This window comes from Protopterus annectens, chromosome 13.part0 (genome assembly GCF_019279795.1).
Source record: "Protopterus annectens isolate FY-2018-M chromosome 13.part0, PAN1.0, whole genome shotgun sequence".
NCBI lineage: Eukaryota > Metazoa > Chordata > Ceratodontiformes > Protopteridae > Protopterus > Protopterus annectens.
The window spans coordinates 394,296,957-394,314,646 of NC_056747.1; the positions used below are offsets into that span (position 1 = coordinate 394,296,957).

Sequence of the window (17,690 nt, forward strand, 5' to 3'; positions counted from 1 at the left end):
AGCAGTATACTTATTTAAGAAGCTTTCTTTTTTTCAGAACTGGCTTAAGCGATACTGATTCATTCAAACGTGCACCTCTATATACTGATAGTTTTAAGAATCCATCTTAATTCTTTCCCTTCTGTGACATTAGTAATATCACCCAACCTAAAACTTTCATAAATTACTTCTACTGCCATAAACTTAAACCAATGGTTAGTGGCTTTCTCTAGTATAGGTTTAGCTAAGGCACTATAACTATGTCCCTTATTGGCACAGTAATCATGGTCTCTAATTCGTTCCTTAAGTCGCCTATTAGTTTTTCCTATATAAATTTTTGAACAAGTCACACACAGCTAAATAAACTAAGTTTTTAGTGTCACAATTAGCTTTACCTTTAAAAACATAATGATTGCCATTGTCTGGTTGTATAAATGTATTGGATACATCAATGTATTTACAAAAAGTACATTTACCACAGATAGAGGTACCAAAACTAGTTGTTCTAATACTAGGTTGCTGTAGTTTACTTGTTTTTTATAACAAGAAATGTGATTACTAGACTTTATGACTCTGGGTTAGCCCCATTTCCCTTTCCCTTAAAGTTCATGTTCCCCGTCTTGAAGAATCTGTCCATACTTAAATGACCTAGAGAATGACAGATGTAATGGTACTCTAACTTCACAGTCAATTGGTTTCAGATAATTATTACGAATTTTGTCTCCCACCTCTGCTTCAATACTGTCCAGTTTGCTTAGTACTTTCTCAACATAATCTATTTTAATTTCAGTATTCAAAGTCATATGATTGTTACTAACACAAATTACCTCCACCTTTGGGGAACCAAACCATATTACATACGATTTTGTAACTCTATCTATACTTTGCTGTGTATGAGAAAAGGTTTTAGATAACCCACACGGTTTTCTATTTGCATGTCTTTACTCTTGCCTCATATTTTATATCTATAAAATAATTTCTTTTATGGTTTATCCCAAGTAGTCAGAAAGAATCTCTTACATTGGCATAAACTGCTACCACTGCAAGTTGCAGTTTACACAGTTGAATAAAATCCAATTCAGAGACATGATTAGCTACAATGAGGAAACCTTTATTATCAGTTAATTTGCATATAACTGAAGCAGGTGTAATTACCTCCAGTGCCAAATGGCACTTTTTTGGTGGTAATTACCACTTGCAGCCCATGCATCTCATTGGCCAGACACCCCTCCCATTCACTTCCCCCCACACACACATGCAAGCCATTTATGCACAAACCAACAGATATTCAATGTACATGACATAGGCCGCTTTTACTTAAATGTACCGATGGATGCAGTCACCCCCACACACACACACACACACACGCACGCACTACCAATCCCCTCCAACCCCCTAACTAGCTCCCCTACTGTGTTCACTGAGGCACACACACACACAACACACACACATACCTCCATCATTGCTACTCTTCTGGACTTCCCAGCACTTACCTGCAACATGGTCACTCCAATCTGAAATAATGGGAGAATATGATGCTTAAGTCATGCTAATTTATACAGCTGAGTTTCCCTCAATCACTCAACAACATAAATCCCTTACCACAGACTTTTCTGGGAGATAGCACATGACTAATTAACATTAGTCACTCCCACAGAATGCCTCATTAACATTTTGCATGACTGTGGAAACAACTCTCTTTGGTGAGTCTACCAGCTGTATAAAATCATTGCGGTGGGTCTGTTTCTAATTTGGAAAGGGTGTCTGAGAGTGGTTGGCTGCTTATGTTCAGGCTTACCACTCATAGTTGCCCTTTCTGAATTCCAGCCACAATTTTTATATAAACTTATCTCAACATTTTCCACTTTTTTTCAGTTTTCAAAGTTATAGTTTAACCTCATTTCCATTTCTTATATTTTTTATCTCATCTTAACTAAGTATGTTGTTTGTATCAAAATATATCCTCACAACCTTGAGTGCCTAGATCCTTTTGTTAAACAGTGTTTTTTTTTTTTTTTTAAACATTTTATTTCCCTTTCAAGGTTTGTCCCATTTCTTATGCCATCTTTATGTTAAATGAATCACTCTTATTAGTTTTACACCGTGTTTGTGTTGCGTACATGTAACTGTTATTAATTACCTGTGCATTGGTTTATATTTCAGTTTGGCAGAATTATCTAGCAGACGTTTAACCTTTATAACCCCATGATCCCAGCACATCAAAGGTGGTAAAACTTGACATGAAGTAATAAATACCTCCTTAGGAACATGTTCTAGTCTCTGGCAGATTTATTTACAATCTATAAAAAATATTGCTCCTGTACATTAATTGTGAATAATTTCATTACTAATGAAGAATCATTATTATTCCAGTATATCTCCTGTAAATTCAAGTTCACAGCTGTTGTTGCTGTTCCTTCTTGTGTTTCATGCAAGAAATGTATGATTGTAGGCCATTAGCACTTGATTTTGGAGTTCTATTTACTTCATTAATTCTAATGTGTTCCAGGGTTTCTGTAATTATTTATTGACATTTGCTTACTGAGAAAGTCTGACTGGGTAATAAATATCCATTTTCAGTGGAGGCCCAAGGAGAAAAGCTCCAGAGCGTTAAATAACATCAGATTAAACACTAATGCAAATGAAACTGAAAAAACATACATACATACAGTTTGATACTGGAATACACAGGATACAATAACGCATGAGGAGGCACCAATGAAGTAAAACTAAAAAGAATAAAAAAAATGATGATTAAATATGACAATCAGTATATTCAAAGGTATTAGAAGAATTGTCTACTATGCTAGGAAATAAAAATAAAAAGATACAAGTCTGCCCTTAGAGTGGAGAGAGTAATTTAGAGCAATGATGAGCTCCATGTGCCAGGTTTGCTGCAAATTTAGCTGTGTTATTATAGCATTGCTCCAGCTGTGATTTGAGACATCTGGATGTTATAGGTGAGCGAGAGAGAAGAGGCGGTAAAAGATAGGTGTTAGCTAATGTGATTCTACTAGAAGGAGTAAGGATTTTTTTTGCTCTATATAGTAGACTCAGCTTTAGAGTAATTAGTTTTATACAGTTTTATATGCGAAGGTCAAACTAAGTTGTCAACTATGGTGATTTCAAGAAATTTGGTATGGTAACTACTACAATAGGTGTATTGTTAAAGAGGTAATGTGGAACTCACTTTTAGCTTTGGCATGGGGCTTTGGAAAAAATAGTAGCAGTAGTAGTTTGGTCTTTCTGGGATTAAGTAAATGTTGTAGTAGGTTGTCAGATGAGCAGATGAGAGATATATATATACTGAATAAGGCAAGCTTGTGTAGAGTAGGTATATAGGTTATTAATAAAAACGTTAAAGAGCAGTGAACCAAAAATAGAGCTTCAAGGAACACCCATTTTAACTAGGATAAAAAGAAGAGCGCCATTTGACGAATTGATATCTTTCAGACAGGAAGTTAGAGAACCACAGAATTATTTGTTTGGAAAGGCTCAGACAGGACATTTGAGACAGAAATTCCTCATGTAACACTGTGTCAAAGGCTTTTGAGAGATCTGGAAAAACAGAAGAGATACACTTTCCTTAGCCTCTAGCCTTATTAATGGTGTTGGAAACATTGAGGAGAGCTGTATTGGTGCTATGGCCTCGTTGGAAACCATGTTGTGTAGGGGTTATGAGATCATTTTGCAAGAGGTACTGAAAGAGTTGCGTATGAATACACTTTTCCTGGATGTTAGACGGGGGGGGGGACAAGATGGTAATCGGCCTAAAGTTAGAGATTTCAAATGAGTTACCTCCTTTATGGAGGGGGATAATGAAGAATTTGTTTCCACGGGGCAGGTACATGAAAGACTTAAATAGACCTGCTAATGAGAATCAAGACTGGATGTGCTATAGAGTCTGCAGCAAGCTTAAGGGACTCATCAGGGAGAGTATCAGCACAACAGGTTTTAAGTTTCTTTAGTAAGTGTTTAACATATGATGTGGAGACAAGTTGGAGACTGTACCCATGGATGCCAGCACTAGTAGAGCTTTTAGGTAGAGTAAATAATTGGGAGAGCTGGCGGTGAGACAGGCTATGATGTCAATAAAGAAAGTGTTAAATTTGGTAGCTGTTTCCGAGGGGAATAAGTATGCATATGGGGGTTGGTGAGGAAGGAAATCCAGGCTGAAAAGTTTCCTTAACTGAGCTCCAGAATTTCTTTAGATTTTTTTATGATTATCTTGTGGGTCAGACTAATATTCTTTTTGTCTAGGTGATTTTGCTTCTTGATGAGGTTAAGTAACTTCATGTATAGATTTAAGGTTTGAGGGGTTTTATCTTTGTACCATGGTTTCCTTGATTTATCATGTTTTTGCATGATAATTCTTGTAGAATGAGACAGCCAAGGGGTTTGAGTGTTTTTTACTCTTTTATTTCTGGTAGGGGCTAGGGAAGAATATATATTGATGAATTTGTTGACAACTTCTTCTAGCGATAGGGATTTGAGTGGAAACCAGTTGATGGATTTTAGTAGATTATTGAGTATATCAGGATGAAAGCTAGAAAGATTTTGGGTAGTTCTGAATTGATGTTTTTTTTAGGTGGTGGGTGATTTCTCTATTAGTGAATATAGGATGATGATTACTAAGGGAATCATTTAGAACCCTTGAAATAGCATACTTGCTGGGGTCAGAGACAAGTATCCAGTCAAGGATAACATTTTTATTATTCGCTTTGTTGGGTCGAGTAGGGGAAGAGATCAGCTGCTTGAACCCATACAGTTTAACACTAGCTGTTGCCATGTTAGATGTCACAGATAACTAGTCATTGTTAACGTTGCCTAAGATAATGGTTTCAGGAGTAATATTTGTAGTGATCCAGCAAGGACTTTCTTCTAATAAGCTAATATTATTACCTGGTGTTAAATAGCAACTTCTTATGTTTATTAACACTGAGAAGAGGACTAAGAAGCTCTGCATTTTGGAAGACTGGTATGTTCATTTTGAGGAGTTAGAAACTTGAACAGTTATTATATATAAATGCAACACTTCTCCCTTTTTGTGTACTTTGTTATATCAAATTATACTGTAGCCAGGGTATAGAATTTCAGAATTTTTTTTATATGACGTTTTAGCCATGTTTCAGAAATAACATTAATATCCAGTGAGTAATGAATTAACCATGCTTGTAGGTCTGTAACTTTTTTTAGAATACTACAAAAGTTAATGGAAGTAAAGAAACGTTTTGTGGGTGTAGTATAGGAATTAGGGACAGAGGATGGTGGAATGGATGAGGCTGAGGGGCTTTGGCTGGGATGGATTTCACAACAACAAAGAGTGATGTTAGAGAACACAGGTTTATGATTAGTTAGTTTTTTATGAAGTATATGAACTTATTCCAGGTTATGTCAAAGTGAACTGTGCTTAAATGCTTTGTATTTAAAAAGGTGAATAGGTTGAACATTAAATAAATTTGAGGAAATAGATAAGAAGGATGGTTTATCCTGAGTATAGGTAGGGTGGCTGGTATTGTGTGAGTGTGAATGAAGTGTGAGAGTACCATGATAGGTAGTAAGGTGGCATAAAATGTATAGTAAGAAAGACATACAGTATATTAAAGCTAGGACAAGCAGCTCATGGACAAGAAAGTCGTGTGTATTAAAGTAAAATTGTTTTAAAAAGCCTAAAGTACATTAACATATCAAGTGTCCTTTTTCTTTATCAGTAGCACTGGCTGCAAGTTCAGTGGCACAGATGGTTTTAGTAGCTTACCTAGTGGCAATATTATATACTGTCAACAATGAAAAATATTTGTGCAGCCTACAAATCCACTAGCAGAACTGAGATATTTTTTATGAAGAAAGCTGGGGAAACTCACAGCTTTTGAGTGTAAATGGAAGGGGCAATCTTGCAAGCCTAGAGGCAGTTTTGTATACTGTCAACACTGAAAAATATTTTGCAGGCTGCAAATTCACATACCAGTACAGAGAAAATTTTATAAGGAAAAATGGGGAAACCAATGGATTTCAAGACTGGGTAGAAGGGGCAATCTTGCAAGCCTCTTTGCAGTCTTATATACTCTCAAGACTTAAAAATATGTTTTGCAGGCTGCAAATCCACCTAGTAGAACAGAGTGAATTTTATGCAGAAATATGGGCAAACTGACTACTTTATAGACTGGGTGGAAGGGACATCTTCCAAGCCTAGTGTCAGACTTACACACTGTCAACAATGAAAAATATTTTTTTGCAGGATGCAAATCCACCTAGCAGAATAGAGGTAATTTTATGTAGAAAGATGGGGAACCACCAACTTTTGAGACTGGGTGGAAGGGGCAATCTTTCAATCCCTGAGTAGGTGTGTGTGTGTGTGTGTGTGTGTGTGTGTGTAGTGGTGATGGGGAGTTATCTTTATTGTCACAGTTACACACTCTATAGTATTGTTGCTATCATTAAAGATCTAAGAATCATAAGTTTTAAACCATCCGTTAAGCCCTGGTCATAACACTTCCGCATGATGTTTTGTTAGAATGTGTCTTACAGAAAAAACTGTTATACCATGACAGAACTGGTTTACAATAATTGCTCTTTAGCCATGTTTCAAAATATTAACATCATCAGTGTTTTTATTTATTTTTGTTTGTTTACCAAGGTCATGCGATGATCAGAAATGACCATTTGCAAGCATAGCCCAGGGAAATAACATTCATAATACGAACATAAAAGTTATGATAAATACAAAGGAAATATGTAAAAATGCACTATGTAAAAGCAAAATATAAATATAAGTAAAATTAACATCATCTTCAAACAAGAGTTTGAATTAGTACATTTTAGGGAATATTAAAGTATAAGTCATTAATGCTTAGAGTTAGTACATAATAAAATGGAGAGGAGGTTGACAGATGGCAGAGAAATTAGCTAATGCCTCCTTTCAGAGAGAAGATTCACTTGGATTGCTGCTGTAAGTGAGATCTTAGATTCTTTCTGAAATTGGAAAGATTGGGGAGACTTCTCTGAGGTGTGGGGAAAGGATTGCTAAACAGAGAGAGTACATATGAAACAGGCATGTCTAGTGGACTGAATGATTGACCATGGATAAAGGGTGCAGATTGAAAATACTGATGCTGGTTATATGTAGATGTTATCTCGTGGAGTTTTGCTGAGGGGGGAGGGTGTAAACTGGTAAAGTATAGCAACTAAAAGAGTTATATCCTCAGAAAAAGGTTGGCTGTTTGCTTAAAAGGTAGCCATTTGGCTTTATTTAAGGTGAGACAGTGGTGTTTGTGGGGAGAATAGTTAATGACAAACCAACAGATAGAACTGGAAATGGTTTGGAGGGAATTAGCATTTTTGCAGAGGCTGAGGTAGTGATAGGCAGGCCTTACTCTGAGAGATCAAGACTCCCTTACCTATACCAGGCCTGGCAGAGGAGGTGAGAAATTGAGAGATTTTTTTTTTTTGGATCAGAAGAACAACAAGTTTATTTCTGCCTTGGTATTTCCCATGTGGGAGTGAAAGTTCAGAGCCGGGTCAAGCCAGAGGTATGTAGATGAGGTGTTGGTTTCAATGATACAGTTAAGTCAGAAATGGGAATATGGGAGTTAGGGAGGGTCTGTGGGAAGTCCTAAACAGCATTGTTTTGTTTTTTGATAAATTCAGGTATATGTTGTGTTGAAGGAGTTACTGAGAGAGAAGGATCAAATCAGATTGGAGTTGTTTAGAGTAGTAGGAGTGGCTTGACCAGTAATCAACTATGATATCTGCATACAGGATGAGAGGAAGGTGGGGAAAATCATAAGTTTATTAATGAAGATGGAGAAGAGAATGGAGAAAGGATATATCCTTGGGGGACACATTTGATAAGCTGGACCATGTCAGAGAGAGACCATTTCCTATTATAATTTTGAAGTATCTGTTTACCAAATGTTTTTGAACCAAGGAGGGGTCAGGTCTGATTCCTATGTCAGTGAGAGCATTCATAAGAAGAGGGTAATCTATGAGATCAAAAGCTTTTGTGAAGTTGATAATGTTACTTTTGTCTGTATTTGTCCAATATCATCTGTCAGGGTCCAAAAGGCAGTCATGGTGCTTTGTCCAGGTCAGAAACCATGCTGTTTGCAGGAGAGAAGTTGTTACTATTGGATACAATGGGATGGTTGGATATAGACAATATTTTCAATATTTCAATATTCAAGCTGGACCAGAAGGATTCCTTTTCCTAGTAGCTTCTCTGACTGGGTTGGATAGGTAGGGTTAGAGTTTCATAACCCAGAAGAGAAATTAACTTTTGCCCTTGATTTCTCAAAATGGGTATGGAGTATTAGTGACTAGTCTAACCACAAACCAATGTGTTTGAAGGAGTTGGTTGTTTCTGTTGGTGTGTCACAAAAGGTAGTGATATTAAGTGAATTTTGTGAATTTTTTTTTGTATGTTTTTGGGTGGTGTCAAAAAGCATGATTTTTGTTTTTGTGAGGATAAATATTAGCTTGTGGTTACTGATCCAGGAACTGAGGGAGCTAAGGTTTTTATGCAGTTCTGTTGTGATTATAGTGTGATTGTTGTTGGACCTAAAGATTATGTCACTGGCATAAATAAAGAAAGCCTGAGTTATGAAGTAGTTTATTAATGACAATGATACAGAAGAAGAAGAAAGGAAAGGAGCTAGGGTAGAACCTTGTGTTCTCCCATTAGCAGAGGTGTGAGCTGAGAGAAGTAACAGCCTAATTTAATTTTCAAGAATCTGTTTAACAGGAAGTCTTGGAATCAGGTGATGGACATGCTACTAATACAACACAAATGTTCAGAATAGAGACAAGGAGTTGGTGGTTGATTAGGTCAAAGGCTTTTAGGAGGTCAGTGAATATTTGTGAGACAGTGGTGTTAGATAGAACTGGAAATGGTTTGGAGGGAATTAGCATTTATTTAACATTTGTTTACCGGGAAAGTCTGACTGGGACAGAGCCAATTTTCAGCGGTGACCTGGGAAGAAACACTCCACATGCATGTCTTTGGAATGTGGGAGGAAACCAGAGCACCTGGAGGAAAACCACACAAACACAGGGAGGATATGTAGACTCCACACAGAAGGCACCCCAGCCAAGAATCGAGCTGGAGAACTTATTGCTGTGAGGTGACAATGCTAACCACTGTGCTGGCCATTGCTCATGTCTTACCCCATCCTAATTCCCTCTTTCTTTTTTGATGACTATTTTGTGAGCTGATATAATATCTCTGTTTTTCTTTCTTATCTTCTCTGCAGAAAACTTTAACCTTTTCATCATTCTCTCATAGTCCTTACCACTCATCTCTTTTAGCATCCATGGGATCTACCCATGAATTTTTTTCCAGTGTCTTAATTTCTTTTTTCACCAAATGGCCTCCAGAACTGCAAAAGTTACTCCAGCTATGGTCTGACCAGGGATATAGAAAGTAGAAGAATCACCACCTTTTTCCATAGAGTCTGTTCCCCTAAAGATATAACCCAGCATCCTGTTGGCTTTGACACATAGCTCTCAACTGTCCAGATTTTTGCAGAATATCCTGATTTTTCCCTCATATGTTTGGTTAGTTCCTCATAAAATGTATGGCTTTCTGGCACATCATTGAGGACTGAAGTCTCTAAATAATGACAAACATTTGAGTTTCAGACTTCATATCATTAAGATAATGCACACTAATGCAAAACCTCTTATTCTATCAACCTTCCATGTTTACAAAAGCAATATTTAAAATCTGTCCCTGTTTTTGAGCCTTTGTTCCACCATTATTTTTGGCTTTGACCAGATTTCTTGCGCTAAGAGGAAGTGAAGTGTGCTTTGACAGCTGCATGTTCACTTTGGTTCATGCCTTCCATTACAACCACACAATATTATTCTTTGATCTACTACTTTCAGCTGCAGCTCCATGTCCAGATTGTACTGTTTCACAAGCTTACTGGACCCTAAATAAATTAAATCTCAGCTGCCATATGTACGAACCATTCTGACTGTGTTATTTTTTAATTCCCATGTAAGTCATGATCACTCCAGCTCTCACCACTGATTCAATTGTTGTATTGTCAACAGGTTTGTTTTTTCAGATCCACAAACATTGGCTAATATTTCTGCATAGTTTTCACAGCGACTAATATCTCTGCTATCAGTAATCCACATGCTTGCCCAGTAAATATAGAATTTCCTATAGCATCTTTGGATCCTCTCTATTGATTACCCGCATTTACTTCTAGGAAGTATTTTCTAAACTTGTTTGTATCTTCCTTGCAAAGTTGCCTTCCAAAAGCAGTTCCATTGTAATGAAGCCCATCTACAATTGGTCAGATTTTACAGTGGTCTATTCTCTTCTGTCTCTTTACATTTGCCTGAGTAACTACAGTCTGGTCATTTTGTTATCCGTTCTTGCTAAGCTGAGTGAAGCTACTGTCATCGCTCAGTTCAAAGATCCAGCCAGAATTTTTATTCATGTTTCTATTTTTAAATAATTCGTTGACTTGGTAACAGGAAACTGAATTAATCATCATGGGAGACAGCAGTCTGCCTGGATCTTTGTGATGAGTAGCACAGCTTCAAGTGTGTCTGCAGTATTGCCAATGCTCTGCCATCATTCAATAACTTCATGTACCGGAACATAAAGCTTGGTCATTTACAAATGCCTTGTTATTTGACTTGACCAAATCTTTCAATTTAATTTCTCACCCACTACTGTTTTCAGAATTAAGAAGAATTGAGCTACATACCAAAACCAATAAGTGGCTTGATAGCCTTCTCTGTAAGGACAACAGAAGGAGACTCTAACTCTGGGAAATTGATAGTTACACTCCTTGGTTCTTTTCTACTCAGTAGATTCTAGTAATACTGGCTGGGGAGAGACTGAATAGGCAAACTTTGGTACAATTGTCCTTTACTTTCAGAGATATACCAATATTTTCTGGTTCTGAGAGGCAGAAAAATGGACCACTGCCTGCAAACCACGTGCTTGGGGAGGTCAGTTAGTGGCCTCAGGTTCATAGGTTCATACTAGGCTATCTGCCCTAGGGCATTTATAAGCCTAGCCAGAGTGTGTGTGGCTTTCACCACCCCTTAGGATGAGAATACTATACCCATTAGTTTGCTGTGCCTCTGTCCAGCAGTGATACAGAGATGATTCCCGGGGTAAACCTACGATCTCCCATCCACTCGTTAAGATTTCTCTTGAACAGAGTCAGTGAGGGGCTCTGCCTCACATGGACTGAGATTCTGTTCCATAGTGTAGGGAGTCTCTGGGTGATGAATCTGTCCCTCCAGCACGTCCTATTTATATCCGTGTTGAGGTTTAAGTCTCTTGCTCTTGTGGCTCTGGTGGATTTGGATTTTTTGAGGTGGAGCATGTCCATTAATTCCGGGTTGGACATGGCCTTATATGTCAGGCACAGATCACCTCTGAGCAGACGGTATGCGACTGAATAGAGCTGGAGTTTCTTCAGTCGGGCATCGTATGACATATGTTTGAGCCCCTTTATCCTTTTGGTGAGGAACTTTTGGGGTCTTTCCAACTGCTGCAGGTGTCGGGTAAGGTACATTCCGAATGGGGCGTTGTACTCAATCATTGGTCTGATAAGTGAAGAGTACAGGGATACAATGACCTCTCCTGATCTGGATGTGAATCCCTTCATGATCAGGTGGGCAATGTAGAAGGTCTTCCTAACCACTTTGGCAATGTGAGTGTCAAAAGAGAGGGTACTGTCAACTTGGGTCCCCAGGTCCCTGATAACTTCTTCCGTGTTTAATGGATTACCACCTATGTGGTAATTAGGGGTTACCTTGTTTTTCCCAAAGGGTATGACTATACATTTTTTGGCATTTAGCTTAAGGCCTTGGCTCTGGCACCAGTTATCCATTTCTATGAGACCTTTCTGGAGGATGTCTGTGTCTGATGGAGTGTCAATTATGGTGCCCAGTTTGCAGTCATCTGCAAATTTTGTCAGCCACAATCCCCCTATGTTTGCCTGCACTTCAGAAAAATAAATGCCGAACAAGAGGGGGCCCAGGACTGAGCCCTGTGGGACACCGCTCGTGTGACTGGCTTAGAGTCTGACATGGCACCAGCAACTCTAACCCTGTGTGTTCTGTCCTTGAGCCAGTTTGCAACCCATCTTATGACATATGGGTTTACATCTAAGCTGGTGAGCTTTTCTATGATGCCCGAGTGGGGTATTGTGTCGAATGCTTTTGCTAGGTCAAGGTAGGCTGTGTGAACTGCCTTACTCTCATCAATGGCCTTAGTGACTGTTTCGAAAAAGTCGACCAAGTTCAAGAGGCAGGATCTGCCCTTGACAAAGCCAAATTGGGTAGGATCCAGTGTCTGTAGGTCCCCAATGTCTTTATTTATGAGTTCCATTATGATCCTCTCCATAGCTTTGCAGACAAGGCTCGTCAAGCTTATGGGGCGGTAATTTCCAGAGTCCGTAGAAGCACCGCCTTTGTGGAGTGGGACCACAGTTGCCGTACGCCATTCTTTGGGTATGTATCCTGTAGTAAGGCTAAGATTAAACAGCAGCCTTATGTGTGGGTTTAGTTCCTCATTGAGTTCGTGTAGCACACAGCCGGGGACACCGTCCGGACCCATTGATGCTGTGTTTTTTGCTTTAGAGAGAGCAGCTCTCACCTGGGCATCTGAGATGTTTGGGAGTCTAGACTCTGGTGGGATAGATATTTCTCCTTTTGGGGGGGAGGGGTAATTTGCACTGAACCTGTCTGCCAGTATGTTGGCAATGTCTGTGGGTTCAGTCATTTTTTATCATTTTGGACTAATTCTGAGCATATCTGGGAGTTTCCACCCAGGTTTCTAACATAGCTAAAGAAGGCTTTATGATTGTCTTTTGTGTCATTAGCGATTTTTCTCTCAAAGTTGGCCTTGGATGATTTTATGAGTGATCGTAGTTTTTTGTTGATCAGAGATGCCTTCCCATTTAGGAATTTTGCTCTGTCATGTAGTAGCTTTCTCCTCTTGTTGTAGAGTTTGTTTATGGCTGGAGTCCACCAGACTGGGCGCCTGCCTTTGGTGGAAAAGGTCTTGATTTTATTAGGGATTGCTTGATCCATACATTCCTGGAGGTGCTCGTAGAAGGCATTTGTAAGGGTTTCAGCAGCGTGGGTTGTGGTTTCCACTGGCTCGGGGGCCTTGAAGGATACCACTCCAGTCTTAAGAAGTGTGAAGTTTGCTTTTGAGAAGTTCTTCACTGTAGTCTTTTTGCTGGGGGTGGGGCGGGATGTGGATCTCCAGTGAGATTAATTTATGGTCTGATCTCACCAATGAGGGATATACTTCGGTGTGGAGCATTTTGTCCCCATGTTTGTGATGATCAGGTCTAGTATATTTTCTCCTCTTGTGGGAATGGTGACTAGTTGTTCCATAGCATTTGAGTTTATGAACTCAAGGAACCTTTGGGCTAGGGTGTTGGGGCTTGAGTAATGTTCCCAGTCTATGTTTGGGTAGTTGAAGTCACCCAATATGATGGTGTTTGGAGAGACATTTATACTCTCCAGTGTCTTCAGGAAGGCTGTGTGGGTTTCCTGAGTTTGAGAAGGTGGTCTGTAGCATGTTACAAACTGTAGGGCAGTTTTACCTATGGTTAATTGCACCTGGATGGTCTCCGATGCTTGATGCGTTGCCACTAACCTGGAGGTGTGGGTATCCTTTATGAATATGGATACTCCCCCTCCTTTTGTAGTTCGGTCCGGATTTTGGGGCCGGAACGTATAACCTGATAGTGCTGGGGTGCTCTCAGGAGCCTTGAACCAGGTTTCAGTCACAGCACAAACATCGATGTTCTCCATACTGAGGAGGGCTTCGAGGGCGTGCATCTTGAGGTTTAGACTTCTGGCATTGAGCAGTATTACCCTTAGTTTTTCTCCATTTTTGTTTTCTAGCACTCAGCACTGGAAAAGCCAGGCAGTAGGGGAGAGGAGTGAAGGAGCCTGGCCCACTCACCTCTTCTTAGTAGGGGCAGTTTGCTGGCACTTGGTAAGCATATGGGGTGGTTTTGATTTCTCTGGTGGACACTATGAAATCACCACCTGTGCTTGAGAAATTGGGTCAGGGATGCTTGCTGGTATCAACACTTCTGGAAGTGAAGGACAAAATGTACTGTCAGCCCACTGCAATCCCAATTCCATTATGAAATCTGAGCCTATGCAGACCATGAAGTTCATAATGAAAGACCCTTGAACCACCCCTGGTGACTGCCTACATGATGGCCCTTCTAGGCCAGCTCTGATTGTCTGTGTTGAAGGAACAAGTGGATTAGTTGGCTGCAAGGGGACTCATAATTGGTAGGCAGCAGGGACAAAAAATGTTTAAAAAATAAAAAAAGATATACCAGTAGTCCCACAGGACATGGATGTAACCCACTGATGGTGTTAAAAACAGTGGACTGACTCTCTGTGTTAACAAATGCAGCATAAAAACATTAAGGAAGCAAATAATTACTCCATCCTATTATATACAGGAAAAAGACATCAGACTAGGTACAGCAGTTTAAAAATATTTAATGTTTGAATTTGTATCCTGTTGCATCTTTTACGCTCTGTCCAGTTGAGGCTGAAAGGTTCCGTTTGCATCATTCTGCTTGTCAGTAAACTACATCCATCACTAAAAGTAGCACATCCAATTCCTACAGCTCAGCTGTATGTTATGGTTGGAGTAAAGCATTTCAGAATGTATTTCCTTGCATGGTAATAGATAGCACTACCTAATAATTCATGTCCAAAATAAGAGCTAATGACACACAGTGATGTTACACATTAATACGTAAATATCATGTTGCATTTTCTTATATTTTCTTGTTCGGTTTTAAGGAGTCATTGCAAAGAGCTGAAGTCCTATTGATCAGCAGCACCCCACAATTAATGTATTTCTTTTTCTTTTTTTTTTCTTTACTTTATTGCTCATTTGTTTTGTGTGTGTGTTTCATTTTAAAGGTCCACCTTGCAAGACATTGAGAAAGATGAGCAGCCAAACCCAGGACCTTCCATCAAATTGGCAGGGTGGAATAACCAAAGACGCTTACAACCCAAAGAGCAAAAGAAGGTGCATTTTGAGCTAGATACCATCAAGAGCATTCATACAATCACTACAGGCCAAAAAGGCATGGCCATTTGTCTCTACAGGAATGGACGTGCTGTCCAGGACAGTGACGGACTTGGAAGTGACCATGAAGAAAATGACAGACATGCTGTAGACAGTGAAATAAAAGAGCTAGAGCAGAGGATAGAGGAAATTCGACAGCAGCTGAGGGAAGCCTTAACCCGGAAAAGTGAACTCCAAGCCTCTTTACATAAGTCTGATGAGGAGCTGCAAATTTGTGCAAAATCTATCCTCAGACAAAGCAATGAGAATAGATGACTGCCTTATCAAATACTAGGACAAAGTGAGTTTCGTGTTTTTTAAACAAAAGAATAAAATGATTTAATGTTTAGCTACAGGGAAGAAATAAACTGCCAAATGACTTAACAGGTGACATTTTGGTAACTTACTTCAGCAAGGGCTAACGTGGCCAAGACTACCCTTCCCATTTCCACTGCCTGCACTAAGGCTTCTGCTCATGTTTATGCTGAAATGGGGAGAGATGCAAAAAGGCTGTGTTAGATAAGTTTAAATCCAGGACTTAACCTTCTTTCTCCACAAAATATGTACTTTATAACAGCTACCACACCTGGGTATGCTTGTTTCATACATTTCTCTATATGTGGGCTTGATATACTCACATGCATCTTTGGATAATACCTGCAATGTGTACAGTTTTATAGTTCTTTCTATGCAGATTTTTTTTTATATCTTAAAAATAATGAAATTACATTTTATTTGCAAAACAATCCCTAACAGACAATGCAGTTTTCATCACAGATAACATTGTTTGTTTTTGTTACATTTTATATCTAGCATAGGATTTTCCAGTGTCTTGGTAGTTGTTCTAGTGAAACATAGAACACTGAGCTCTTGCCTAGAGACCAGAGAGGCTGATAAGTTGCAGACTTCATCAGGAAAACAGCTTAAAGTGGGCAACAATACCTTGGCTGACTTGTAGTAACTGCTCACGTGTTATCTGAAGCAATGAAGTGTGTTGTAGGGAACCTCACTTGTTTGTTGGCTGCTGTTGTGTCTTTTGGCTTTTCCTGGTTATGGGTCGCCACAGCAGAACTCCGGTCCGCTAATGATTGGGAGTAGATTTTTACGTGCCGAGTCGCCCATTCACGCATGTCTCCACACAGAAGATGCTCTAGCTGAGAATCAAACAGGACAACGTCTTACTGTGAGGCGACAATGCTACCGCGAAAGATGGGGGGAGGGAGCACCATGATTCAGACAGTTGAAACATAATATGCAATAACTGCTTAAATGGACTTGTGTATGCATCTTCTAACTTTACTGAAAAAATGATGTTGCTCGGCTTCATTTTAATGTTGATTTGTAACAATTACACAATGCTCATAGAGTGCTTTAAAGCAACAGTGTTGAAATACAAGATGATGAGGGGATGTGAAACCTCAGTTAAGCAATTATCACTGCAGCTGGTAAAATAGAATTTAAAACCATGTAGTGTGCTGGTTTACAGAATTACAATCATCAGGCAGTGGTCCGGTAATTTGACATTAATTTGATAAACTTTATGTGTGCTACCATTTGACAGAAAGTAAAAGACTTTCTATACAGATTTGTCACAATGCCAGACCTTCCTTCACCTCAGTTTGTTAAAGAAGCCTGATTTCTAAAAAGTACACGCTCCTGTAAAATGTTTTTAATATGAGAATGACTGCGGTGTCTGTGAGTCACATTTAATCATGCCTTTTCAGCATCGTACATTCCTGCTCCAGTAATGTCATGAGAATGTGATCAAAGCTTGCTAGCAGCTGTAGCGGAGTGAAGGTGCAGGGCTATATTATTCCAATCTGTCATTCCTGCTTAAGTGCTTTGTACTGACTGGGCAGCAAAGACATTTCTCAGTAATCCAGCAAGCAGTTGGTTCACCTATAACAACATGGTATTATTTATTTATTTGCAGGTTAGCTTATTTTGGAAGTATAAATGCTTACATTGTTCACTAAAATGACAAGTTTTAATCAAAGAGATAATCTGGTGCATATGAAGTAGATTTGACAAAGAAGGTAAAGGTATATAAAACAGAAGATGCGTCACACTTAGTATAGTTTAACCTTTAGCTTTCTTATTCTTAATGTGAAGTTGGTTCAGCAGGTATTATACTGTTGGCATGGCCACGCAACTGTGAACAAAGGTTAACTGATTTTGCCTATGAGTGTACTGTAGCACAGTTTGCAGGACGAGAAGGACCCAGTCTACATATAGTAACAGTATCACATGACTTTTTCCATGCCATCAGAGATGCAGTTGTTATAGATTCACAGATTGTTACTAGGCTAATTTTCTAGGTCTTGCTAAGTTTTCCCAAAAGAATAACAATGTCCTGTTTCTGAATAAGATAATGAAAGCCAGGCATTTATAAGCTACCTCAGTCCATAAGGAATATAGGTGCCAGGCCTGGTGTAAATTTCCTGTTCCCCATCCACTGGCCTTGGTTACCCTTAAACTGTGTAATAGACTAATTGAGCTTCACATGGATGGAAAGCCTGATCCATAGGAGGTGCAGTCTCTGGGACACATCTGTCTCTCCAGCATATTCTGTTTAAGTCACAAACAAAATTTAGGTCCCTAGACCTTGTATTTTTGGTAT

The 17,690-nt window shown here is 39.1% G+C and overlaps 1 protein-coding gene across 1 annotated transcript in view; it reads left to right on the forward strand.

Moving 5' to 3' along the window:
* GRIN3B (glutamate ionotropic receptor NMDA type subunit 3B) overlaps positions 1-15,835 on the forward strand; it is a 688,331-nt gene extending 672,496 nt beyond the window's left edge. The window contains exon 9 of the mRNA XM_044054013.1: positions 14,923-15,835. Within this exon, the coding sequence (XP_043909948.1) occupies positions 14,923-15,346 (424 nt within the window). The 3' untranslated portion in view covers positions 15,347-15,835. The remainder of the gene's footprint in view (positions 1-14,922) is intronic.
* The last annotated feature ends 1,855 nt before the right edge of the window (positions 15,836-17,690 follow it).